A 27983-nucleotide genomic window follows, 5' to 3' on the forward strand; every position below is an offset into this window, starting at 1 on the left:
GTATAGGCATCTCAGAAAAAGTCAAACCAACCCTCACAAAATAAATATTAACTTCATCTGTTTTCTTATCACAAAGAAAGGCGTTTAAGTTGCCAATAATTCAGGACACTTCTTGCGCTCAAACAAACACTCAATTGTTGTGTAAATCACTTTTATCTAAATCAGTGCTGTAGCTTTGATGTTTTTGTTTCAAACATAGACCAGATGAAATACACTGATGATCCTTGGAAGAGAATCAGAGCTAAATCAGTAAAATTATCAGGATTACTATTATTATCAATAAATTGTTTTTCCTTATTGTGGCCATATTCCATGCATATACCAAATATCCAAAGCCTGTGTGTAGGTTTACTTAAAAAAAATTACATTTTCATTGAATATTAAAAATGTTCAGCAGGAAAGGCAACATTTTTAAACTCTTGGTGTTTCCATTTAATGGGTCTCAAAACTCTTTACAACCTCAGATTGCAACTATCAAAATTACTTTGAACAAATTAAGATTCATTTCCAAGAATGTTTTCCAATTTCCCTGCTTATTTGTGACTCAAAGAAAAAGGGAACCTCTTTATTTTCTCCGCAACACATTCGGACATAATGTATTGACGAACTACTTCCGCTTCCGGTCCCGTTGTCAACAGTGCGGCAGCACGCGTGTTTACAGACCGATAAAAATGGTAAGGGATGCCGTGCTGTGCGTTTCTGTGCGTTGAAACTAAAAACCAACGATCACTTTAAACGATGTCAACGCCTGCGGTTTTGTTGTTGTGTTTTGCAGCCGAAGGCTCAGAAAGGAAAAGCCGCGGAGAAGGTTGTTCACCCGTTCAGCAGGAAAGCTGCTTACCTCGCCCGAGAAGAAATCCGGCTGAAAAAGAAAGAAAGGTGCGGGGATGACAATGACCGTGACTGTTGGTGCCCCGTGTAAAAATCAATAAGAAGGAATCTGACTTAGTCTACACCCGGAACAAATCATCTGTGCCGTCGCAAAGTGGAGGCTCACGTTTGAGCATTGTTTTCACTGTCATGAGAAACTCCTTCCACGTGTCCGCCCCACCTGTGAGACTGCAGACCCCAAAAACATTTATTTATTTGCATCAAAGTACAAACGACCCGTAATTTTGACGAATGAAAAGACTCCCGGGCTTTTACAATGTTTCCTTCTAACCTGTCTAGTTAGTGTTGAGATGATCGATGCGTGTGGATGGTGATTTATAGCAGGAAGTGACGCTCATGCCAGACATTGGAAGTTTGTCCACATATTTTGTTTTCCGTGAAAAAAAAGGTTTTAGGTGTTCAAGGTATGGCAGAGAGACAGTGTTTGAAGAGACGCTGCGAGATATCCCAGCTTATGGGCTTTATTTCGATGTTTGACTGCGTGGGTCACTTCTCATTTAACCGATTTCTCTGCTGCTGCAGGGCGAAGACTGATAAGGCGACACGTCTGAACAACACTGGTAAGCCTGCTTATAATTTGTATTACTACGATAACTAGATCACAGTTTAGTAAACTCTCTTTCTCCTCCTTTGTGGCTCAGGTGAGAAGCTGTTGTGGTTTCAGACTCAGTTGGATTCGACGAAGACAACTTACACAAAAAAAGATGCCTGTGACATCATTGAAAGGTTAAAGACTAAAGTTATGTTTGTTTGGATTTTGCGAAAGCAACAAGTTTGAAATTCATAAAATATAAAAAATGTACGTGAATTGGAGTTTATCAAAGTAGAGCAGTCTGTATTTACTGTTATTTTGTAGGGGTCAAAGGTCCTGATTTTGCGAGATTATTTGGTTAAAGACTCGTGTGTGTGTGTGTGTGTGTGTGTGTGTGTATATATATATATATATATATATATATACACGATTATTATGTATTTGTTTTGTCTTTTAAATGCGTTTTCACATGTTTAATAATTAGTGAGCTAGCACCTGATGTATTAGTTTAGTGATGTGATGTGTTGTATTGTGCATGTTCAGGTACCTCCACAGATTTGATTCAGAACTTGAGCAGATTGATCTGATGAACGGGATCAAAGGTCGGCAGGGTCGTCTCCATGGCGCCAGAGAGGCTGTCATCAAACAGACTGTCGAGCGAGAGCGGGCGCTGTACGAGGGCATCGGAATTGGTGAGTCTTCCTCCTATAAATAAAGACAAACGTATATTGCACACACACACACACACACACACACACACACACACACACACACACACACACACACATTTAGTCTTGGGAAAACAGTCCTTGATCCTCTTGTGTGGTTTCCAGAGATCCCAGACATCATCAATACGAAGCATCTGAAAACATTCAGGTGAGTTGATGGGCTTTAAAGCGTAAAGTTTTAGTTTGAATTACAATGTATTTATTGAGAAGATATTCTGTTCTTTCAGCCTCTTTAATTTATTAAGTGTACTTACTAGTTTAACATGGGATATAAGACGCTTCTTTCTTTTGGCAGAGAATGGACCGGAGATCTGAAGAAACTTCCAAATATTAAGCTGCGAAAAGTTTCGAACAAAGGACTGGATACAAAGAATGAAGGAGAGGAGAAACAAGAGGAAGAAGATCACGAGGAAGACGAAGAGGATTTGGATGACGAGCAGATTGATGAGATGCTGCTGATGTCCGACTCCCACTGAGGCTCCTCGCGGCTGCCCACGAGTCATCGTCGTAGCTGCTGTGGAGCTCGAGATCAGGCTGACCTTCAGCAAAGACTTTTTATAGAAGCAGTGCGATAGTGTGAGAAAACGCTGCTACTCCACAACTGTCCAGAAGATGGTGCCAAACTCCGAGATGGAAAAGTAAAATTGTATCTGACTTACCTCCTTTTAAATTTTGTTGCTCAGTAACTTCACACCAGCCTTTCGAGGGGTTCTACATTCATTGTTTATTGTACAAACAAATATGCGTCGTGTGTAACCTGAATGCTCCATTTCATCCAATCAGAGATAGAAAAAAATATTTTGACAAAGATGTTGTGGTGGATTTAAGACAGAGGAAACTGCATTTTCCCCGACGGGCCAGTGACCTTGGTGACAACCCAAATTAAAACTGTAGAAAAGTGGATGAGTGTAAACGACACTTGGCCATTGTCTTTAGTAGATTGACACGTCGAGACAAACACTCCTATGATCTACTGTAAAAACATGAAGGATGGCAACCATGAACGCTCTAATTACATCCACAACGGACCTCCAGAGCAGGATCGCGTAAAGCTGCAAACTGTCAAAACAGAAACAAGTGGGCTACTTGAAATTTTCTATTTCAATAAATATTTTTAACTTTCCTATGACAGAGAAGAACATTTAAAAAAAATATGACATTTTTAGATTTCAAGCTGAGTTAAAAATTTTGTTTAAATAATTGTTTCTCTACTCATAATATTTGAGTCTTTGGTTTCTGAAGACCTGATTGTCCAGAAGGAGGGTGAAGGTCTCCGTATGCTTCAATAATAATTCTTGTCTGACTCTTGAACCGTATTAGAAAAATGGGCCCCGCCCACGTTACATGTCGGTGAAAACATCTCGTCAATGTTTTGCTTATGTTTTACACACAAAATACACACTTTTCCTGTGCAACATAAATGCTTTTGTGGAGACTCTTGTGCTTCCGGGATTCCACATTACAAGACGCTGTCCATCTGTAGGTTAAGGTGGAGTCTGTCTCTGACCTTTCAACAAACAAAGTCAAATACGTGCAACAGGGAGAAGGTAGCCGCTGCATTAAATGTTAAGCGTAGCTATTTTAATTGGTCCATAATTCATTGTTAATGAAAAAAGACTTTCCGAGCCCGGTGAATATGTGAGACTCTTTGAGACGTGTCACAAATCTCAAGCATGTTTGATCCGTTGACCCTCTCAAAGCAGGATTCATTCCCCATCGCTCCTCCTACTGCTGCTGCTATCTGAAAAAAACAAATGAACAAGTGTGCTGTACGGTTTCATGACGGCTCGCCCGTCTCTTCACCGGGGCCGCTCGGAACAACTGGAAACATCTTCGCCTGAAGACGCGGTCGTAAGACGTGTTGCCCGACGCTCATTTGAAGCATACCGAGACCTTTAATTAATAGCGTTTACAGGGTGCTCACAACTTTTAACTCGCATCAGTGCAGGTTGAGAAAGTGCATACAGGATTAAAATTACGTCAGTGTACCACATAACTACCGTCCTCACATGCCCTCTTTGCTGATGGCTTTATTTTCTGGTCCCTTTGCATCTCCAGCTGTCCTGGATTACTGCAGGACTGGATCTGTTCTGTCTCTTGAAATCTGTCCGCTGCGTCTCGGGATCAGAGTGACCACACGAGCTGAGAACAACTTTAAAACACTGCACGAGTCCAAATCACACCGTGCTCACACCAGCTTGCGTTGTGTGAAGAGCAGGGCGTGATTCAGCCCACTTTTCAAATGAAGAGGAGAATCAAGTCAGACGGGGTTTTGCCGCGGCGCCACTGCAGCCTCCACTGACATGTCCGAGTCCGTCTGCACCTCTGGAACCGGGGCCGGACCAACGGGCACCTCCACGGTTTCGTGCCTACCGTTGGTGAGGGCGTTGAGCTGGGCCTGAGGGGTGTGCAGGTTTTTCTCGGGGCAGTTCTGCACGGTGATGATGCGGTTGAAGGCCTTGAGACGGCGCCACAGCTGCAGGTAGATTTTACACTGTATGTACATGAAGATGAGGCCCCCCGTGAAGCCTATAGCCACCACGATCAGCTTGGTCCAGAAGGGCCACTCCAGCATACCTGAGCACGCGGGCGCACACACACACACGCGCACACACACACACACACACACACACACACACACACTTGGTGTGAGTCAACCTGCAAAGTGTGCGGGATCATGATGGTGGTGTTTTCAGAGCTGTGCTTACCCTCTGGCGAATAGTACTTCAGAAGAGTAATTCTCCATAAATCGTCTGCAATCAAGAGTGAGTGTGGGTTCTCTTTATTTATTTTGATGCTATTATTTACATATATAATAAATATACATTAATGTTGAGCATCAATATTAGGTGTTATTTTACATACTGCTTCTACTGTATGTTTTCTGCAGCTAATCTTACGTACTACGTTATGATCACGAGACACCACTGAACACATCCATGAATCCACTAAATCACTGAGAGGTCTAGTTTCACTTTGGTGACATGTGAAGGACAACATGTGGATCAGTCTGTAAACCTGTCAAACTGTCACTAAAAACCACTACCTACCTGCTTGCTCAGAGACAGTTGACATAAACATCTTCTTGTCTTAGAGGAGTTTTGCATGCTTTAGCCCATTAATCAAAAAATCATGTGAACCTCACATTTCTCAAACCGTTTCTTTCCACCTCTCCTCCCACAGACACTTGTTTCAGTTGATATTTGTGCAATATGCAAATGTGCAGATGTTTGAAACACCTGCCACATGCAAATGATCAGTCGGTTGAGAGCTGGTTTTTTTTTTTGCGGTGAAGAGATTATAAACATCACTGAGAGCCTCACCGATGCCTTCCTGTCCTTGGGATCAACTTTAACGTTCGATATGATTCATCTGTGTTCGTGAACAGTTCTGAGTCTGGGTTTCAACCTCCCAACAAAACACTGTAGCTACTGCTTTTGACTCGTATGTTTGTCTTTCTGATCTTGAAGACTAAAATTTCCACAAAGTCGTCAGCATTTTTAAAAAAACCCTAAAAAAAACAACGTCAACTGCATTCTCTTGTGATGACTTTTACTTCTCCAGTAACATTAAAAGTAGGAAACCGGCCTAAAAAGCTGGTCAGTAGAAATGTAAAGTTTGTGTTATTTTAGTTAATGAGCTAACGCATGCCAGTGTAGCTACACACCCTAAAATCAGTAACATATCATTACGCGTTACAAGTCCCAATATTATTATACAACCCAGTTTCCAAAACAGTTAGGACGCCGTGTAAAATGTTTACCACTGTGTTGCATCACATCGTCTTTGAACAACACTCTCAATGTTTGGGAACTGAGGAGACCAATTTCTGGAGTTTTAAAGATAAATGTTGTCCCATTCTTGCCTGATAAAGGACTTGAGCCGCTCGACAGTTCAAGGTCTCCTTTGCCTTATTTTCCATTTCATGATGCACGTGTCTGGAGTGCAGTTTAGCACCTAGTTTTAACCAGCCTCTGTGGATGCAGCGACGAACTGTTCACAGACAGCTGTTTTCAGAAGCGTTTGCAGGGATTTCTACCACAGAATTGTGTCTGTTTTTTTAATGGCCCAAAGATTACGGCCATCCAATATCGGTTTTCGGCCTTGTCCCTTAAGTACAGAGATTTCTCCTGATTCTCTGAATCTTTTAGTGATTTTATGTACCGTAGATAATGAAATCCTCAAATTCTTTGCAATTTGACATTGAGGAAAATGTTTCTTAGATTGTTGCACTATTTGCCCATGTAGTCTTTTATAGAGCGGTAAACTGCTCCCTATCTTCACTGCTGAGAGACTTTGCCTCTCTGAAATGCTCTTCTTTATAGCGGTTCATGTTACTGGTCTGTTGCCAGTCAACATTATTAGTTGTGAGATTCTTGACCGGGTGTTTCTTTTAGCATTACACAATTTTTCCAGTGTTGCTGGCATCAAATTCCAAATGATCATGTGTTTCAACACTTGATGTGTTTTTTTGGGTCTATTTTCATTTAAAGTATGTGTTCTCATGATTTGCAAATCATCACATTCTGTTTTTATTTACACAGCATCCCAACTCTGTTGTACATGATTATGTACAACTGTATTTCTGAAGTCGGTGATACAGCAGTTAAATTATATGAGAGCTTAACATCTTAATTCAAGTCTTTGAATTCACTCTAGAGCAGGACGTTTAGTGCACAGGGACACTTAGGGATGAAAGAGATGTATACAATACAGTCACACACTTTTTTACTAGATTTAGAGAAAGTCTACAAACAAAGTGACTACACAGAAAGTCAAGACGGATCAAAATCACATTACCAGAGACAGACAGGTGAAAAGGTTACAGGTGCCCTGTGGTGTTTTGATCACAAGGAGGTGCTGTAGAGTTATGGTGTGAGTGGATTATCCATACTGTTAGTATCATGTGTTTTACCAACAAGGAGGTGAATCTAATGCACATTTGCATTGCGTTTGTTGTTGTATAAGAGTATAAAATTGATTTTTTTGTTTTGTTTGTTTTTGTTAAGATAGGGTTTATTAAGATAACCTACTGACAGTAAATACTGTGTACCTTCATTCTATTCAACATTAATACCTACTACAAGTGACAAGAGTACCAAAGGTTCATAAATGCTAAGAAATCTGCCTGTGTGTAACAGCAGATGTAAGACCCTTAAACTAGACTAATCGCTGACGTGTACTCCCTCAAAAATGTAACTGCATGTCAGGGACACCTCATGGAGTCTCTGCTGTGATCGACTGCTTGTGTTTTCTCCTACATGCTACTGATGCCAGTGGACACCATTAAGGGAGAAAAGACTCTCAGTGGTCTTCTAACAAAGCAATCACACTGTCTGCTCACTGCGATGAATGAATCAACGCGAACGCTGCGACTGTTCAGTAGCGACGCAATATCGACCTTGCGTGTTGATCGCTGCATCGCAAACCAAATAAAAGAACGTAAACACGGTTACTGTGGAGAATATGAAGGACTATGCGGCCTCATCACAAACAACAACGTCTCAGTTAAACACAGAAACAGAGCGAAATGCGATGCTCTCAAATATAAATAAAAACGATGGCGTGTCTACGCATGACAAGAGTAACGTTAATCGCTCGTGTCGACTTAAAACTAAAACAAGAGACAAAAACACCTTTCAGAAGATAATGAGAAAGAAACACTATTACTGATAATCATGGTATTGGGTGATATTAAGGTTCGTGTTCATGTTAAATGAGGTAAGAAATGGCATCCAACATACGCGGTGGTTTTTAAATAGAAATGTGAACAACACACCACAGGGTACCATCATGTTACTCCACAGTCATTCTGTTGTTTCATCAACACCATTTCAGATTTCACTCTGCATGTCTGTGGTCTGTGAGCGGGGAAGAGGGGAAAGTACTGACCGTTCTTCCCAAGTCTGATCTCTTCAGCAGTTCTCTTGACCAGAACGAAGACTGACGACAACATGCACACTATCGCCGTCAGGTGAAACAACACTGAACAGAAGATCTTTCTCCTCTCATTCTTCGTCATGTGTAGCCTCTCCCACTGGAAGACAAAAGGATGGAGACGGAGACGGGAGAAGAGGGGAGAAAGGGAGACAAAGAAATAATTGCACTCTGACATCCTTGTCTTATTGTGTGCAGCTCTCGGTGAGATTCAGGAGCGTGTGCATACCTTGCGTAGAGGTTTGAGCTTTGTCTCCATGACGAAGTCAAATTTGCAGAGTTCACAGCAGCGAGTGTCTGAGGACTTGATCCACTGGTTGAGGCAGGTCTGATGGACAAAACTCAGGCTCCCCGTGCAGCGACAGGGCATTATCAACAGGCACTCCTCGTCCCCCTCACAGTGGCAGATCCTTCACGCAAACACAGAAAATGCACACAAACATCAGGACGAGAAATGATGTGCAGCCTCTCTACTGCTTTTAGAAATCGTCTCCCTTTATTTATCTTCTTCTGTCTCTTGTTTTGGCAGCTCTGACTTTTTGGTTAAACTACACGTGATTGGTGTTCACACTTGTGTAGGCGCACAAACACACACACCAACCTGCAGACCTCCATCTCAGAGTCATCCGAGCAGAGTTGCGTTGTGGCCCCGTTCACAGCGCGGTGTTTCTGAGGTGTGGGCACCGCCATGTCCCCAGCGCCGGACCCCTTCTCCTGGTATCTCTTCGTGATGAGCGCCTCGCCGTCCTCTGCCAATGAGGAGGTGTCTCTTGGGCTCCGTGACTTGTGGCTCTTCTTCTCGGTATCTCTGCTGTGAGATCTCGCCCTCGGCGAAACGGGGCCGTTTCTCCTTCTTGAGCCTCTGTTGTTGTTGTTGTTGTGGCGCTTCTTGAGGCCCCCGCCGTCCTCCACCAGTGGCTGGTTCTCCCTCCCTTCGTCTGAGCCCACTGACTGCAGCTCCATGACCTCGTCTTCTCCTTCCTTACGCCCGTTGATTCCATCCCTCTCTCGGCTGCTCCCGCTGCGGCGGCGCGCTCTCCGGGCTTTCTCTTTGCTCCAGCTGCGGGCCGCACGCCACGCCTCGTCCTCAGTGGAGGAGTCCGAGTGCAGGGTCCCTGAGCAGCGGAGGCGAGGCGGCAGCTCCCTCCGATTCCTGAAGGAGCGCTCCCTCTTCTCCCCCAGCTCACTTCGGTCTGAGCTGAGGCTGCGGTCGCTCTGCTCCTGTTTGCCGTTGGTTTCCACGCAGTCGAAAGCGGTGCAGCTGCTCCTCTTGCGGCGATGACGACGCTTCACCTGCTTTTTCTGGGCCTGAGCCGACGAGCTCAGAGCGGTGCTGGTGACTGTCATTCCGGTGGAGGCGTGTGTGCGCTTGTTGTGTTTGTGTGACTTAGAAGCATCCTCCTCTAAGCGGGTCAGCTGGGTAGAACTAAACAAACACAAACACACACATGCACGCACACACACACAGATGGAGATGAGTTAAAAAAAAGAAAAAAGAAAGTGAAACAAGATGGAAAAGACATGAATTAACTGAACAAATGGGCTTAAACCTGTTCGTGTGCGCTTAAAGGGTCAGTTCACTCAAATTACAAAAAATAAAACTCTCTCAGCAAACTTAGTAATTGTATGTAGCTACGTAGGTAGTTTTTATATATACCAAAGTTTGGAGCTAGATGATCTCTAATTGCTGCCTTAACCCCAAAACAATGCAGATAAATAATGGGTCATAGCACTGAAAAGTAACCTTAAAAACTCAAAGAGCCATCAGCAGTAGCTCTGTTACCCTGAAGGATCCAGATTTCATAGTTTCTGCAGTAGAAAATAGTTGGAATGCAAAATGTTTGCGCGGGAAGGCTGTCCATTAACCAGAATGATTTCTGGATAGAATCACTGCTGCGGAATTACTTACATGTGATAACTTTAATGTTTTATTGCATTTCTATTGTACCGAGTGAAGGCACAAATATCCAAACCTTAGCAAATAAATCCTGAACTTCACACCACTGTATCACTGTAAATCAGAAAAATATATAGTTTTGTTGTTGTGGGTATTTTTTTTATTCTACTATAATTCAGGTGAATTTTCACATATATAGATATAAAGATAACATTAGGCCTGGCTCCACGTGTCACATTCTGTTCTGACATGTGGAAACAGGCTGTGATCATTGAAGACTGTTTTCTGCTCCAATACCATTAAATAATTTTTTTTTTTTTTTTTTTTTTTTATGTGAAGAACATAACGTATTTATTCCCTCTTAGCGCAGCTTCTGTGTCATTTGAAGATTATGCTGGCAGGATACATAATGTATATCAACTGTGACTAATTGGGGCAAAATTGCTGCCTCTAAAAAACAGAAAATGGAAAACATGACACAAAAACACCACTCAGTCTTATCATCAAGCCAAATAACAAAAGAGGAAGTCAATGAATACAGAATGAATTGAGGACTTTAAGTGAAAAATGGAGGTCCAAGCACCCGCACACATCACATGTGTCCATGTTGCCAACGGACACAGCCTCTATTCAGCCATGAAGCCAAATGACGGAGCCTGTCGGCGTGACGACCACGCCACCAGTGGGTCTAATAAGCTGAAGGATCCCATTTCTGCAATCAGTCCATCTTCCTCTGATTGATTGCAGTGTGGAAGCACCACTGGATTTCAGCATCCATGTTAAGTTTGTTACACCCTCAGGGTGCAGCAGACTAAACTAATTCCGCCTCCCACACAGTGGAGAAGAGACTAAACGGTGCATGTTATTAGCACCGAGAAAACCTGCTGCTGGCTTTAAGAGAGGTGTTTGTGTAGATGTGTGTTGTGAAAAATCTGTGTTTCATGACAAGTAACTATTTCTGGGACAGCTGTCTTACCTGCATATGTCCTGAGAAGATGGGGTTATCGATGTCTTTGAGGCTGTTGTAAGTCCTGCTGTAGAGTTGCTGGCCTGCAACAACCAACATCCTATATTTAGATCCCATGTTGCTTCGGAAGAACAACAATCTGTCAGAGGTGATCCACTTACGACAACTATCACAGGAGCACCACGACACACAACAACTATTTGTAATGATCACAAAATCTAAATAAACATTCATATTACTGCGGAATCCTTTGCATTCATTATTTATATTACCCAGCCTGCGATTTACAGTTTGTAGTAAGAATCAGGTAATAAGAACAAAATACTTCCTGGTTCTTACTAGGACAGTGGATTAAAATAGAGGAAAGAATAAACAAATTGTGCTCTCAGTATTTTTGTAAATACTTGGTATCTAAAGAGCACAGTTCTGGGAGAGAAAACTAAAACTGACAAAAATAGTGTTAACAACCTTTTTCTTACTGTGTAACTAAGGAGTTACACGCAGCCTGCAGACCTTATTCTGAATTAGATAAATTAGAATATTAACAATTATGTTTCTCATAAAACATTAGCCACCTTTGTTTTTCTGTCATTATATGACTTTATTATGCTGTAATGTTTCCTCCTCGGATGACAACAGAAGACTTGCAAAGCTGCACAAGGTATGTTTGCTTTCTACTCCAGCGTACAGAGGAAGAATCACTGCAGTGGTGGACAATTTGCCAGGGAGAACATTTTTCAAAACTATAGACCCATTTCTCACCTTGTCCTTATGCCAAGTAGAGGACATATTAATAATTGCCTGGAGGCTCACGCGTTTCCTGGTGTCATAGGATTTTATTTTATTTTATCAATTATTTTATCAAATTATGTTTCTCAATAAGTTCATCATGAATTTTTCATGGTACAGTAACAACCAAGAATGTAATATAATGAGTGCCTAGTCTTCAATGTTCACTAATTACACAGTAAGAATAAGGTTCTTATAAAGTTTTGGTTTCCCAGTGCTGTACTCCATTATTTACTGAGTTACGTATCATACTTGCTATGTTATTTTATCGGTATAAAGTATTTATCCTCGCTTCTAAAATGGCCAATAGTTACTCTCTTATTCCACATAGCTTTCTTTTAATGTACCTGCATTCAAGAATATGTGGAAAAGACGAAGTATTTTACTGATACTGATCCATGCAACTAAATTACACTGTAAAGAGCAGGGTGTGTTTGAAGGTTTTCTGCTTTTTGGCCCGTAGAGGATAAAAGAACTCACAAACTGACAAACCTACAGCTCTGACAGATTACAACTCAATAAAGTTGTTGTGGCAATTTGTTTTGCAAATTACAACTTATTTCCACATTTCTCTGTTCAACAGAGGAACATTAGCATTTATTTTCAATTGCATTTCTGGCTGCCTGACGGAGGTAAATGAAATATTATTTCTGTAGTCTCTGTAGGTGTGTTACTATGAGTGAACCTTTTCTGTAACACAACCTTTTGATCCATAGTTAATGTGAACATTTTTACAGCTTGAGGTAACTCGTGAGTCATACAACTGTGTGTTCTTGTTGCAGCCTTATATTGACGTTTCACTGACACTAACTGTGGTACACAGCCATACCACACTCTTGCACATCAGACTCTGCTTAGATAAACAATGCTACCATACACTGTGAACTGTGACCTTGATTTTAGCCCTGTAAGCTCTGATATTCAGCGGTTACCTTGGAGATGTTGCTGGATCGACTCCCCGAGCGCCCAGGTGCCTTCCTCCCCTGCAGAGAGGAAGAGAGACAGAAAATCATTCGAGCCCAGGAAGGCACTGAAGGATGGGAAGCTTTAATGGCATGTGGCAGCCGTGTAGCCTGGAGTGTTTAAACCAGTGATTTATCTGCCACACAATACCAGGTTTAAAAATAAAATACAAATATTTGACTGCACTCATGTAAACTGAAGCTGAAGGCTCAGTCATGTCCTCATAATGTTAGTGTGAGTTACTGTAGAGCTGCAACAGTCCATAAAATGATCTGCTTTTTGCTGAAATTATACATTATTGAGTTTAAATGTCAAATAGTTACTTATAGGTGCTCAACACAAGTTCTGGAAGCCAAGAGTGATGTCTTCAAATGGTTTTCAGGGTTTTAAAACTGTAGTATGGGACTTCTAACATGCAAATGAGTGTCCGTTACATTCACAAGCCTTTGCTGAACGAGTTCACGCAACATCTTCGTATTTCACAGTGTACAGACTTATAAAATCTGGTGTCTGGTGAGACATTTCCACACTGGCTGGATGAATGCATACTAAGCATGCTCTGTTAAACTTACCTTGGCCAAACCACTAACTTTGGATTCAGCCCTACGCTAACTTGAATGGGGCTAAAATGAATCCCCAACATTCGTCTCTCCTAGACTTTTCAAATGTTATCGGACCGAACGTAACAAAAGAGTAGGCTACACTGACGTAATGATGTAAACACGGGTCAACAGTTTTTGTGTAAGTTCCTCTCAGTGGCAGAAGAGGGAGACAAAAGCTTTGCACTGCACATTTAATTTAAAATAAGAAATGAATCACAGAAAAGCGGCAAATTATAATTTTTGAGAAACTGGGACCAGATGATATTCTGCAGTTCATCAATTATAAAAAATTCTTGGCTGTTACTTTTCTGTCAATCAACTAATCTCGACTGAATGTTTTGGCTCCTATTTGCCGTTTCATTTTGCCCAAAGATTTCTTTTTACAAAGTGTGCACCAATAATGTCAACGATTTAAACTAGATTTTCAGTTCAAAATTCCCCAACAAAAACCTCTGAAAAAGTGAATTTCTCACATTTTGTATTCAGAAGTAGCTAAAATCAGATAAATTGGACGATGCTCATATTCCGCAAAAAATACATAGATGCAGCAGCTTCTAACACCAGCTGGTTGTACAGTATTCAGAGTTGACCGGTCCTGCCGTCTCTGCTGTTTGAAATCCAGCATCAAGAGTTATGCACAGCCACATGTCCTTGCTATTTCATTTTGACCTGAGCTAAAGCCAGCCAATCCTATTACCTGGCTCTCCTGCTAAGTGCACAAGATGTTGCTCTGCAATGTGTTTCTATTTAAAGTAAACTTAAGACACTTTTACTAGAACTTAGCAGGGCACCAGTTGTCTGAACTCAACAGTTAGACCTTGAACTCACCCATCAGACATCTATGGCCTCATCCCCTGCCTGCAGCAGCTTACACAAGTTGCAGTCACCAGTAGATGGTGTTGCGCAGGAGTTACGGAGTCTTAACACCTGTAAGCCACCATGAAAACAAAATGGTGTGCAAATCCTGTGTCAAGCCATTTTCCAGATACCAACACACTTTCAAACCCCATCTGCTTTAGGCTGGATGACATAGATAAAATTCTACACCACAGGATTTGTAGTTTTGATTTAAATCATGACATAATATATTCTCTGGAAAACCAGCTGAGAGATTGTTGTTGTTTTTGGATAATTCAGCGAGCAAATACCACAAAAATCAAAGCACTTTTGTCATCTTGAAGAAAAAAATATAAAAATCCAGTGACTTGTTAACTCCAATGGCTAAATACACCAGCCTTTTTTAAGAAGAGTGACTATGGTATAAGCTGTGTACTATGTATCTCCACCGTCATTAAACCCAAACCTTCTTCAGCTTTGTTTTGGTGTTCACACAAGTGAAAAACATCTTGTTCTAAACCCTGAAATAACTGGAAGCAGGATAACGATGTGGTGGCTACAGGGCTTTGGTGTGAGAAATGGTGGCGTTTTCCTAGAAATTAGCAACACCTCTCCGCCCTCAGCTGCCCTCCTGTAGATATATGCTAGATACTCTATGAGCTATGTGTTAAAAGTATTCCCTAACACACACCCACACAAATGCTGAACCTGCCACGGGGGCACGCTGGACAAACTACCAACTGTCTGTTGTAGTGAGTGGGCAGTGAAAATGAGCTAAACCATAAAATAAAGTTAAAATAATAAAGATATGTTGTAATACCTTTTTGCGAGAATGAACAGGAAAACTGGACTTAAAGGATAAAGCTGGTGATACTTTTCTTACTGTCAACACATCCCCCAATGCCTATTTGTTCCTAGTCATTTGCCGACGTTTCCAACGTTTAAAATCGATTCCAGTGACATATCTTTACCCACTAAGAAGTTCCTGTCTTGGTTACAGTACTTTCCACGGACTCAGGAACGTTCTGGGTGGAGCCAGCAGGGCAGAATGTCGCTGATTGGTCAACGATGCCTGCATTTGTAACAGCTACAACCGGTTGTGCTGTAGAAACACAAATCACAACGTGCTGGAAGAGGAACTTTGACCTAGAAGTTCCTGGACATTAGTTCTTGCCTGGGAAATTTTCCTGTAACTTTTGGTGAAAAAAAGCACCTTTTATTGCTTGGTATATTTAAATTGAATTTGTTTCCAGTAATAATATCTATCATAATATTCAATAATATTCAACAGCTGTGATGGTCTTGACAATAACATAGGAAGAAAGATTTGAAGTATTCTACTCCATGGATGCTCAGGTAGTACATAGATAGATAGCTAGATAGCTAGATAGCTAGATAGATAGATAGATAGATAGATAGATAGATAGATAGATAGTCACTTTATTAATCCCACAAGGGGAAATTTTTTTTCGCATGATATGAGATTTCGTACATGATAAATCCAGCCTTTCCAGCCTGTATTTCTTTACAGCATATACAGATTTCATATACAGTATAATACCTACAGTATAATACCATTTAACACCAAACTATATGATTTTGGACACTTTCATAGAAAGAAAGCTAAAAGCTTTAAGTATCTTACAAGATATTTACAGAGTTCAAAGCTGGTGTTTTGAATGTCTCATGTAGGTGGCTCCTCTATCTTTTTTAATATTTGACATATAAAATTAGAAACAGAGCTTGTATGTATCAGCCCACACACAGACAGAGGTGTAGGTACACTCTGTGCAAATCATTGAAATAAGTAAGAGAGACACTAACGAGGAGAAGACTCCATCATCTAAGCTGATAAAGGGATTTTCTGATAGTCACGTTTTAATCAGTAGTCCCATTTGGAGTCAAACAAACCCTCCTCACGGCAACTCTCAGAGTGCTAGAGGAGATGCACACATATACTATCTTGGACACTGTTTTTGTGTTAAATTGAACTGATTAGTTTCTCATTATGAGTCATTAAATAGATTAAATCAATTGTCAAAATCTCCACAGACTGTATGTCTTGATGGGATTCAGGTAAATAAAAATGAAATGAATAGGAATTTCTGCGGTTAACTGTCAGAAAATGTAACTTATAAACAAACACTAAACACACCAGGTCTTGAATTTTGACAGTTTTCTAAAATAAACAACGTCCGAACTGTCTTGAAATTGGAGTCTCCAGCACATGAGCACACCACCACTCAACCAGCAAACCAACTGCAGCAGAATTTTCATAGCAAGACTAGAATTTTATGTCATGTGTATGGATGATTGTTTTCACTTTTAGAAAAATAAATCTACGAGGTTTGCTGAGGATCCAATAGAAAGAAGACTGAGAGCATGATGAAAGCTAGCAAACTTCAATACATCCAAGGATGATGTGGGTTTTAGTAGACAAAGGAAGGCGTAAAACGTTTGTAAAATTAACAGTGTGTTAATATGAATATGAATATTTGTAAGCTGATGTTGGGAGGCCCCTGGCAGAGCTAGGCTAGCTGCGTACTCCTGCTTCCAGTCTTTGTGCTAAGCTCGGCTAAACACATCTGAGACCAACATGCTGATCACTAAGATTGACCAGATACCGATCCTTCTGTCCATCTTTTGGGGAAAAAAAGAACTTGCAATCCATTCTATCTCTCAGCTATCCCGCCTTGCTTCCTTCCCTCGGTAACAAAACCAATACAGTGTTCGACCTGGACCACATACAAATAACATATAAGCAACTTATTTGAGCTCAGAAACGAAACCAGAAGTGAGAGAGATAAATCATCTTTGTCCAACAAGTTAAATACAGTCATAAGTAATTCAGAGTCTAACTCATTTCTTTTAAACAGGTTATGTAGCTAATAATACATTCTGCTAATAGCTGGTCAAACCATACAGTATATGTATGTAAGTATTGTGTTTACGGAGTCCTTAACTGATAAAGTCATAGTTTGTACATTTATAGGCCTATTCTATTTTGCTCAAAGTATAGATATGTAAAATAGTTGGAGGAAGTCATGTGACAGACTTTAACTAAATCCTAGCCAATAAAAGGACTTCACATCAGTTCAGTTTCTCTGACGTAGGTGGTGAGGACATGCTGAAGGTAAAAGCTCATCACAATGAGGAGGGCAGGGTTAAGCAACAGCTCCACAGATGGAGGTCCAATAATAACCTCAAATTAATCATCAGTGAAAGATGCTTTTCCAACTATTTATATCTGCATATCTATAGCATCTGTACAGTGGCTGCATCTGTATCGCACCGTATAGATTTTTCAACTCTTTTGCACAGATAGACTAAAGACATAAAAGAGCAAATTCTGCACTGTTTTTTTTCAATACCAGGATGAGAACAATATTCTGAGTTATAAATCCATACGGATCTATTGATCTAAAACTCAGCAGGGTTGTGCTGTGTTAATGGTTTCATCTCCATGGCAACTTAACCTTCAGGCTTCGGGACCTTAAGAGCACAAGCGATAGAATTATAAAACATGGAAATGTAATTGCAGTAGTAATTGCTTTCAATAATGTAGTTATTTAAAGAACTGTGTGTTTGCAAGTTAGCTCTTTCGGTATAAATCATGTGATCCCTACATTTTTACATTTTACGTACAGTATTTTGATTTGTAAATCATTTTTCTCCAAGTGCAGACAGACATTCATTTCCAGTCTTTTCTATATGGAAACCAAACCCAGCAGAAGTGCGAATTTGCTTGATAATTTTGTCTAAAAATAGAAGTCCATTGACTCTGATTTCTGTGAAATTAGACTGTATAAATATAAGGGATTTGACCTGAGTGAACATAATGATTTATCTTAGTACAATAATTTGGTAAATGGTTAAACTATGCAAAACATCTGGTGTGATGCTTTAAAGATAAAATGTAATCAAAAAGGCATTTTGTGTGTTTTCATCTTGTGCTGCTGTGTGTATCATCCCTCCATGTACCGCTTTTTATTTGCAAATCAAAAAATGATCTTAAACAATAAAGTAAAGTCTTTCAAATGTATACATAAAATTTGTAAAATCTAAAATACGGATTAGGAGCTGGATTAGAAAAACAGTTCACCGAAGACCTTAATAACCTCATTCAGTGGTTCTCTTCATGTATAATGTTTGTGCTGGACTGATCATGGAGACGATCTTCACTGCAGTGGAAAGAGGTACAGAAAACTGGTAGGATTATTACAAAAAAGATCATGACCTGATCTCACACACTAGATTATCATATCATCACCTCCCACATCTTTATAATTACTGCTTTTGTCTACACAGGTTTATCCTCAATATATATTTTAGTGTAACCATACAGTCTTGCTACACAAGATATTTGTGATTAACAGGCAGCCTGTGGGTGTCCTTCTGGCATAATGGTCTCAATGTGGACCACATAGCAACCATATCCTGTTTCATTCATTTTGAGTCCTGAGTATCAGTTTACTGCAGTTTCTCCTGTTTTCATTTCAATTGCAATGTGAAGTAAAGGCAGAACTGCCAGAAAATATGATAACATGTACTGAAGTCTGTGGTGCATTTCTTCCTTTATTTAGACAGCCACCAGTAAATTGGTGTCAGGTAATGAGAGAGAAGGTGGAACTCAAGGCAGGGAAGCATGACACTTGAAAGGATGTTATTTATAGTCAGTGTGACAGCCTGTTTGAAAAAGGAATTCTAATCTCAGACAGAATTTTACCTGATTAAGGAGAAGAAGAAAATGTTTATACTGCAGTGATGGTTAATGGAGGGATTCATTATTTTAATTAGTGGTGTTATACAGATGTTCTTTTACCTCTATGGTATAATTTCTAGTGTAATTTAGGAATAAGAAGTATTTCAAGCGTGCTGCCATCACGACCTGACTCAGACAGAAAATGGATGGATGGATATTTCAACATGCCTGTTGAGGCTCTTGTTGCTGCTGTATAACATTTAACAAAAGCACAACAATATTGCACCAAAATAAGGAGGTGAAACTATCTTACACTTTCTCTCATCAGACACTGTTTAGGTTCCTATTGCGGCTCTCAAAAGTAGATTTGTAATACATTTCTTAACTAGTTGGAGATCAAATATACAGAAACTAACTGGGCAACAACCATTCAACCACTTGAGTTCACAAACTATATCATTTTACATTTTCAACTCTTAAGTTCACATACGGCCTTGATGACCTCAGGTCTCCTGACTCGTGTCCGCGTGGAATCCTCCCTCCTGCCACCAAACTCTTTATAGCCCCAAGCATTTGACATAATGTAAGATTAAGTGGCGTGACTTGATGTGATGTGACATTGTGGGGTGTTTTTATGATGTGTGTGACATATTGTGAAATGATGCGCCATCCTATGATGCGGTATGACGTGATGTCAGACTCTGTAGAAGATGCAGTTGAAAGCACCAAACCCCAAGAGAGGGAAGAGTGATAAAAGGGGGGACAAGAACATCTAAACTGTACATGTGAGCGGCTCAGTGAGTGAGTCGAGACTGTCAATCAAACAAACAAACAAACAAACACAAACACACACACACACACACACACACACACACACACACACACACACATACAGACATATATCTACATATTAACCCCTGTCTACAGTCATTAGGATCAACACTCAGGGACCAATTAAATGACTTCTACCTTCTGACAACACAAATAACTTCTTTGGAGTCTTAAATTCCTGTAGTCTGACTAACTTTGTGCTAGTTTTAAGCCTTAACCGTACAAGACAAAGACAGAAGAACGTGAAAAACCTTTACTAGAAACTCGGAGGCTTGAGAACACATTTTTAAGGTCAGAAACTGACCTCGTTCTTGTCTTTTGAGCGAAGAGCGCTCTTGCTGTTGCTCGTTGTCTCCCTGGCTGGAACCACAGTTATCTGTTGTACTGGCATGCTGCTGTTTCCAGGCAACGCTCTGGTGTTACTCCCACAGCATTCCCAGCACGCCGCTTCTTCCTGCCCGTAGATCTGCGTCCCTGCTTGGGATCTGCTGTCCCATCCACGAGCGGTTTTCGGAAAAAGGACACGGCACTCCGGGACTGCTCTTCTTTATCAGCCCAATCTGGATCATGAAGAGGAGCGGAGATGGAACGGGATCAGGTCACCGTGGCAACAAGAAGACAGCTCCGAGATGGTAGGGTGTGAGGTCGTCATGACGACTGGGAAACTAGTCAAGAGTGCGCACCGCCTCCTCCACTTCCTCCCCCTCCTCCGCCCTCCTACTGAGAGAGAGAGACGAGAGGACGAGTTGAGATGGAGCTGAGCAGTAAACAGGGAGGTGGGGGCGATGTGTGTTGTTGTGACTTGCGTGTATGTGTGTCTTCCTCTACGGGGGCGGAGCCAGGATTTTGCCGTGCTTGCTGTATAACCAGCATAAGGTCCACGCGGATTAGGGTTTAGACTAACCTCAATCTCCTCCTCTGACCAGTGGTGTTGCTAATAAGCTTACACAATTGTGCACATGGACAGCGCTCCCTTATGCGTACACACACTGCTCAAATGTTTGGGGGGGCTCCCTGCTGTGAAACAATGTGCTCATAGATGTTAAGTCACCTCATTTATTCTGTCATCTGAAAAGCCCTTTACTGGTCTGACTGGCCACGAAGTGAGACACCGACACAAATCATACACAACCATATTGGCTTCATTGCCGAATGTGTGTGTGGGTGTGTGTTTGGGTTGTGAGGAGGTAATCCTATTTCAAATTATCTCAGGTCACGAGGATTCTGATTGATATAACTGGAAAATGTGGGACTTAAAGTGGTCACTAAAGAGCAGAAGCTGACTGAGGTGAAGAGGCATGCGTAAGACACTGGCTGTCCATGCTGTTGATACGGATCAGAACGATTAAGGAGGCTGCAAAATGCCTCCAAGACACACTGCAGATGACAGTAAGCGTAGTTTGGCAGAAGATACAGATTCTTCCTGTCTTCATTTCTCTAACTTTAATGTTTTTCGTTTTAAAAGTCGTCTTTAAAAATTGTTATTTAGACGAGGCAGACATTTGTTCCGAGTTGAAGAATTCCCACGGATAAAATTACAATATATTTCATCACATTATAGTTAGGTGAGGTATTAAAAGTGGCTGTCTACATGTTATCAAAGTCTAAAGCTGGCTGAAACAACCAAACTTTGCCTGGCTGCTTAATTGGGCAGCGTATTTATAGTTAATCTGTTAACATTTACTATCCTTCTCCAAAGAGGATTCTTGGTAAAGCATTCAAAATCAGATTTACAAAAATATCCCTTATCAAAAGTAAATGTGGAAGAATACTCTACTGCATTTATAATTCTATTTCAGTTCAGTTTGTTCAATTGTTTTTTCTATTTTAATGAACATCCACTTGTGCTTTGGTTGAATTAAATGTAAACTGACATTCGGCCTTTGTTCTGCTCGAGTTTTTACTTCACACTGCTGGATTCCTTGAAAATACTGACATCACCTGTATTTCCCTTTAAGGAGCCGTGAACCATCTCCAATATACAGTAAATCTTTTTTGTGTTGCCTTTATTTTTCCTGGTTGTTTTTCAGGATGCCAATGATGAGGAACACATCTACACGGGGAACCTTCAACAGCTTCAAGCAGCAGCCACAGCCCTGGTTTTCTCAAAACCCTGCTGAGAAGAGATGTGACACCAACCACATCCTTTTCACACATCTTGGCTTTGCACTACCATTTAATTGCATTGGAAATGGGGACATCATAATGCACTTGCTAAAAGCGTTTGTGGTTTGCAAAGCTTCAGTTCTTTAATTTGCATCTAGAGGAGACAGTGTATGTGTGTATGGACACTGACGAGGAAGAAGGGCTTCAGCAGACAAATGGATTTGTTCCATTGCAACAACGTCGTTACCACATCACAGGCTTTTTGTGAAGAGAACCAGAAAAAAGCTTTCTCTCCCACAGAACATTTCAGTTTTCAGAGCCATGTCTGAATGAGGTCACAAACATTTCTTACCATTCGGAGCAAATAGCTGAGAGCAGTCATAAATCTTAAAATGAATACATTCATGCATTTTACTTGAGTAGTTCCTGCTTAAACAGACAAACAGAGGCACGGGGCTCATTAATAATTAGAGTTAATGTGATCTCACTTGAACTTGAGAGGGCATGTGCGAGTCAGCTTTTCACAGTTGTTGCAAGTGTTTGACAGAGAGCGCTTTGAGAGAGACAAAACATCGTGTTTGTGTCATGTGTCATGAAGCAACTGTGTGATGGTCAACATCTAAACGCTCCTGAGATACACCAGGTGAGTGTCAAACCCTAATTTTGATTCAGTGTGTGGAGGAATGTAACCTTTGGAAAGCTGGTGATTCCACTGATGCAACTTTTGGACATACAGCTGTGGCAGTGGGCGTAAATCGATGGGCTCTCTGTTAACCGAGCTGGAGGGCTGGACGATCATGTTCTCCCTCCTGGTTTTCGCCCTCTTCACACTTAATGGGATGTTCAATGAGGAATGCGCCCACTCAAACGGTATGGCTGCAAACAAACGCACACGTTACACAAAGTTGAGTTTGTTTCATGCATATTGCAATTTCCCATATTTCTTGCAACAGTATGCTACAACCAGATTTAGCAACAAATATAATATAAAAGGGATGGAAAATAGTTTTTAACACAGATTTTTAGGGAAATTAAGCTTGTGATGCTGTTTAAATCTATTTGTATGCTCACATTTAGAAAAACAGGGTGAGTCAAATATAACAGACACCTCCTCAGTATAATTCTACAGTCTTCAAAATTAGTTAACCCTCGTGTTGTCTTTGGGTCAAAATGACCCGCAGCTGTGTTCAACCAAGTTCTATTTTATTTCTATATTTTTACATTTTTTTGGGATCATTGGTCATCATTCTTTAAAGAAACCCTCACAGCCTCCTTGTCACCAATGATCCCAAAAAATATGAAAATAAAATAGAACTTGGTTGAACACAGCTGCGGGTCATTTTGACCCAAGGACAACACGAGGGTTAAATCAAAACAAATAATTAAAAAAAAAATTTGATTTATTATGGGGTTGCCATGGTAGGCTGCACTAGCTTGAACTAAAAGTACTTAATAAATTTGTAACGGAGTGTGTCGGTATATAGTAAGAATGCTATTGTGCAAAATATTGGACATATCCAACCAAATCCGGCAAATATGACAATGGCCGTCATTCAAAACTTGATGAGACCCCAAATTGAACATTACTATCTTGAGAAAAACAGCAGTCAATGCAGGCTTTACTTAATTCTAACACCATCTCTTTTTATAATGTTGCCTTATTGGCAGGATCTTGCAGAAGCTAATGGTGCTTTTTCATCTTTACACTTTATAGAGTGACACCTCTCTAGCCTGGTCTTTCACTCTCGTTTATTTGTCATGCAAGATTCTATCTTTACTTGAAATCCGCTGTTCTAATAGTAACTAATGTTCTTTTTTCTTTTGTCTAATGCCGCCGTGTTTCTTGTCATGCTGTTGTATTTTGTTCATGGCACTTGAAAAATGCGGCATAAAATTTGGACATATTTTTAAGTCCTAATTTAGATCACATACCATAGGTGTTAGTTCCTCCTTTTACTGGGAAACTGTACAGATAACATGTGACTCCCATAGTATGTATTTTGGTGTATGAAGGTTAAATCCTGACCTTTGCAACAGTCAGTTAGTGTTAGATAAATAAAAAGTGGATAAAATATTACTATTACTATAATATTATTATAACTAAACACACAAATAACTAAATAACTAAATAAAATAATTTTAGAAACCAATAAAATACTCTGTGTTAAGATTATGGTAGAGATAACTAAAATTGTAATACTTTTATTTTTAATACATTATTACAACGAATGCTTAATGTTGGTTATTCTTTTATTTCACTCTGATCAAATTTGGAATATTCGGGTGAAAAAACAAAGCAAATGACCTTTTTTATTATTCCATCTTCTGCAGAGACTGACGTCAAACCTCAAAGTGAGGTGCTGACGGTCTGACTCCAGACGAGGCTCAAGACTCAAGACCCAGAAAGTGGGAAAACTGCGAACTCTTTCCTGAAGTGTTCAGATGTATTAGCCAAAGCCTGGTGTGTGACTGTGTGTGTTATCAGTGACCAGAACAAAGTCTGAATGGTGACCTCTGAACATGTGTGCTTTGTTAAAGGATCTAGTGCTGTTTGCTTAAAGGATGAGACACAAAGGAGTGGCCCACATTGTACACTGTAACAAAACAAAACAAAAAAAGGAAAAGGATTCAATAAAGAAAGGCTTGCTTCAACAAACAGGTACAGCAAGACAGTGTCACACACCTGCTGCCTTTCCTTCCTGTCTGAGCGTGTGTGTATGTGAAGAACAGACACAGAAATGCTTCTATTTTGATCAACAGATCTGACAAAAGCTGCCGGGATTCTTCTACTAGTAAGTCTTAAAACCTTGTATCTACTTTTCTTCTTGTTCACACTTCTCGTTGTAGCTCGCAGATCTATTTTTCAGCGAGTATCACTTGCAGGTCATCTGTGTTTCTGGAGAGGGTGGAGCTAGTGTGAAGGAGTACATCGACGGCAGCAAACAGAAAAATGTGTGAATCACATGCCATCTGTGTTTGGCTACAATTCATTCAGCCTCTTAGCCAGAATATGAAACTGCACAAACTAACTTGATAGTGTATTATTTCAAACAGACATGAAAACCAGTTGAAAGATCATATTTATTTAGCCTGAGGAGTTTCAGTTTGTCTTGTTTTCATCAAAAGAATTATCCAGGGATTCACCCTATGATATTTTATGGTTAATATTTAACAACTAGTTTGTTGAAGTGAGGTATCTGATGTGTTGTGGCTGAAGATTTTGGGTGTAGTGGAGGTTTGATCATGAAATTCTGCTGAAAATGAAAAATTTATTCACTGACAAACTTCCGTGCCTTTACTTTCTTCTTTGATTTCAACACCGACTGTTTTATTCATGTGAGCTGGGCCTCAGATTTCATCCAGTCTCTCACACGAGGACACCACTGCACATTTCTTAACTTTGTAATAATGTAAACACAGGAGGTGATACTACTAAGTTTATGTGACCTGGATACAATATTCAAATGTTTCAGGAAGAAATAAATCATTAACAGAAGATTGATCAACACATTGTGCTGAAGCTCCGTCCAGACCAGGAACAATTATTCTAGTTTGGAACATCTGTGATCAAAGCTGAATTTTGCATTTTAACACAGTAAGCATATAAAATCAACAAGTTTAAAAGGACAGGTCTATAAAAAGAGATTCTGGGATATCAACAACTGAACAGGTCGGTTACAAGGTTACAAGGTCATCTGGTGGCAGCAGTAGGTACTACATGCCAACCATATTGCAAAAGCATTTGTCATGTACAGTATGCCATTAAAAATCCTGGCTTCTTTTATGGAAAATATGCCCTCCTTAACAGTGGGAATAGTGTGCATTCAAAGATGACTATAAACTGCAGTTTATCTCTAACAGTTCAGAAATAATCCCGTTCCTCAATTCTTTCAAATCATGCAGATATGGCAGCACTGGACTGCTTGTCCACACACGCAAGTAGAAAATAGGTTTGGTAGCAGGTGTGTATCAATAGGTATGAAGGAGCTATGAGAAAATATTAGGTGAGTTCAAACAGCTGATTTCCAGAGCATTTTTTATAATTATAAAGATCTATGTTTCTTACAAGCCTGTCGCTGTAGTTGAATACAAACTGTATACACATTTTTCTTTGTATTTTTCCGTATGGATTATCATATCAACCTCAATTGAAATCGAGAGATTAGATAGATTGAATGTCTGTTGTGTCACGGTGGAACCTTGTTTCCACATCTTTGAAATAATCACAAATATAAGAAGCCTTTTAAACGATAGTAAGATACATGTCACGATAATGGCTTTACAAACACTTCTGTTCAGTAATGTGATAAAAACTATGATGACAGAGAAGTTTACAAGTTGTATCGCAGATTATCACTGAAAACCTTAAAATGTGTGTTCAAGCATGGGTGAGCTAACAGAAAATGCAAATGTAGATATGTCCATGCCAGCTTTTACCAAACTGTGTTGGGTGTGATGTATAAAATCAGGGAAACAGATACATAAATAAGATAGATATAGATAATGGATCAAGTTAATTAAATTTTGTATCTTATTTATTTTATTTGTATATACTGTGCATTTTGAAAACAATTTTTTTATATTTGCACCTTTACTACCTCTACTTTTATTCTGTAATTTGTATTGCGTTTGCCATATCTTCCATGCTGCTATAACGAAACAAATTCCGCTTGCGAAATCAATAAAGTATCCATCTCTCTCTCTCTCTCTATCCATCTATCTCTCTCTTTCTCCCTCGCTCTCTCTCTCTATCTATCAGTTTTAAACATGTCATGGATAAGAATGGATAAAAGTATAATGTGAATGGAGTTCACAGTCATCCGTCCTGCACCTTGTATCTAAAACAGCAAATACCAAATACGCATGAAGTCAAACTGCAGTGGCAAAGAGATTACATTTTGTAGTTTGTCTGTTTCTGTGTCATGAATTATGTATTTTAATGTGAAGGTGTTACATAATGTAACTGCATGCTTTGTGTTGGGTAGTTGTGTCGATGGAATTGCCATTCACTGGCTTTGAGCTGACCTTCATCATCGTTGCCTTCTTCGTCTTCTCCCTCTTCGGTCTGGCTTCAGTCTGCATCCAACCAAGTGAAGATCAGCCAGGTACACAATCATCATCTGTTATCAGATACATGCAGAAAAATGTTAGCTCTTCTAATGCTGCTTATGTATGCGCTTTTTCAGAAAAAGGTGTCTCTGAAGTCAAGAAGTCACGAGCATGTAACAGTAAGCAGAAAGTGTTCAGCAAACAAGCTGGACAGAAGTCATAGAGTGAAGTCAGAGACCTCCATCAGCTGGGTTTCATTGTACTGTGACAACTCAAAGTGAACATTGCTTCGAATTCCGTTTGTTTGGAATTAGAGCATTAGTCATTATAGCACATAGTGTTAAGGCAATGTCTATAACACTGTTTTCCCCAAAAAATAAATGCAAACTTGTCCCCAATGAATAATGCAGCCTCCTACGTAACGAGTGATGTCATTTGGTTTTACGTAATCAGTAACAAAAAAAAAAAGAAAAAAAAGAACAAGAAATCAAAAAAATTGCTGAAAATCTAATCTGACATGCAAGTATTGCTTTAAATAGTCATTTGTAGAGCAAGAACAGCACATGTCCAGCAAACATCATGTCAGCAGTGGAATGTCACCAAGCACATTCTCAAGTGTACCTAAGTGCCAATCTGACATACTTCTAATTTGGGTAATTACATTTTCTGTTTACCTTACCTATATTTACTTGTTGACTCGCTGGTTCGGTTGACCCACAGACTCCAATATACTGTAAGTCAACGTGGCCCCACAACTTTCCTTGCCGAGGGATGTTAAAGTGTTTGCTCTAGCACCATCTACAGGATGGTCTTCCTAAAGTATCACATGAACGCTGTGGGAAAGGTACCCAACAGATGGATGGAGTTAAATAAGCTGAAGCTCTAACTGTGGCAGAAAGTTAAGTCAAATCTGTGTATTTCTTTTTTTTTTTAGAAGCAGAACGATCAATACACTGCACTTTACAAAATAATCCAACCACAGCTGTGTGTGTGGACAGAGCAGCCGCTGTGTCTCTGAGTTAGGATTTCACAAACCAAGTGACTTTTGGCCCCTGAAGCTCTTTTGGTGGGGGGGGGGGGTATATATCCTCAGGGGGTTAGAGGCTGCTCCCTGTTGAGTTTGCCCCTCGACCCCTGAGCCCTCCGTCACTC

General features: G+C 40.2%; 2 protein-coding genes and 1 long non-coding RNA gene across 7 annotated transcripts; 2 read left to right on the plus strand and 1 right to left on the minus strand.

The window, feature by feature from the left end:
* Positions 1-613: 613 nt before the first annotated feature.
* tma16 (translation machinery associated 16 homolog) lies at positions 614-3277 on the plus strand. Its single transcript, XM_069167029.1, has 7 exons — positions 614-674; positions 776-879; positions 1414-1451; positions 1533-1617; positions 1967-2115; positions 2257-2299; positions 2447-3277. Exons 1-7 carry the CDS (start codon positions 672-674, stop codon positions 2625-2627), a joined length of 603 nt encoding a protein of 200 aa, XP_069023130.1. The 5' UTR covers positions 614-671; the 3' UTR covers positions 2628-3277.
* marchf1 (membrane-associated ring finger (C3HC4) 1) lies at positions 2857-20374 on the minus strand. Of its 3 annotated transcripts, XM_069167025.1 has the most exons (7): positions 19981-20374; positions 12674-12724; positions 10962-11035; positions 8690-9514; positions 8318-8498; positions 8044-8188; positions 2857-4728 (listed from the first exon to the last, which is right to left on the minus strand). In XM_069167025.1, exons 1-7 carry the CDS (start codon positions 20065-20067, stop codon positions 4412-4414), a joined length of 1680 nt encoding a protein of 559 aa, XP_069023126.1. In that variant the 5' UTR covers positions 20068-20374; the 3' UTR covers positions 2857-4411. The 3 variants fall into 3 exon arrangements, with proteins under 3 accessions (XP_069023126.1, XP_069023127.1, XP_069023129.1); XM_069167026.1 differs by lacking the exons at positions 12674-12724; positions 19981-20374 and having other exon boundaries at positions 8690-10481; positions 10962-11037; XM_069167028.1 differs by lacking the exons at positions 12674-12724; positions 19981-20374 and having other exon boundaries at positions 8690-10435; positions 10962-11026.
* LOC138208849 (uncharacterized) lies at positions 20280-24573 on the plus strand. 3 transcript variants are annotated; one of them, XR_011179125.1, is made up of 4 exons: positions 20280-20452; positions 21707-22652; positions 24114-24441; positions 24543-24573. It is a non-coding gene; the product is annotated as an uncharacterized lncRNA (long non-coding RNA). The 3 variants fall into 3 exon arrangements; XR_011179126.1 differs by lacking the exon at positions 24543-24573 and having other exon boundaries at positions 21707-22425; positions 22519-22652; positions 24114-24456; XR_011179124.1 differs by lacking the exon at positions 24543-24573 and having other exon boundaries at positions 24114-24456.
* The last annotated feature ends 3410 nt before the right edge of the window (positions 24574-27983 follow it).

This window comes from Embiotoca jacksoni, unplaced genomic scaffold, assembly GCF_022577435.1.
Source record: "Embiotoca jacksoni isolate LCO1_2020_lvr unplaced genomic scaffold, fEmbJac1.0.p SCAF_4, whole genome shotgun sequence".
Taxonomy (NCBI): domain Eukaryota; kingdom Metazoa; phylum Chordata; class Actinopteri; family Embiotocidae; genus Embiotoca; species Embiotoca jacksoni.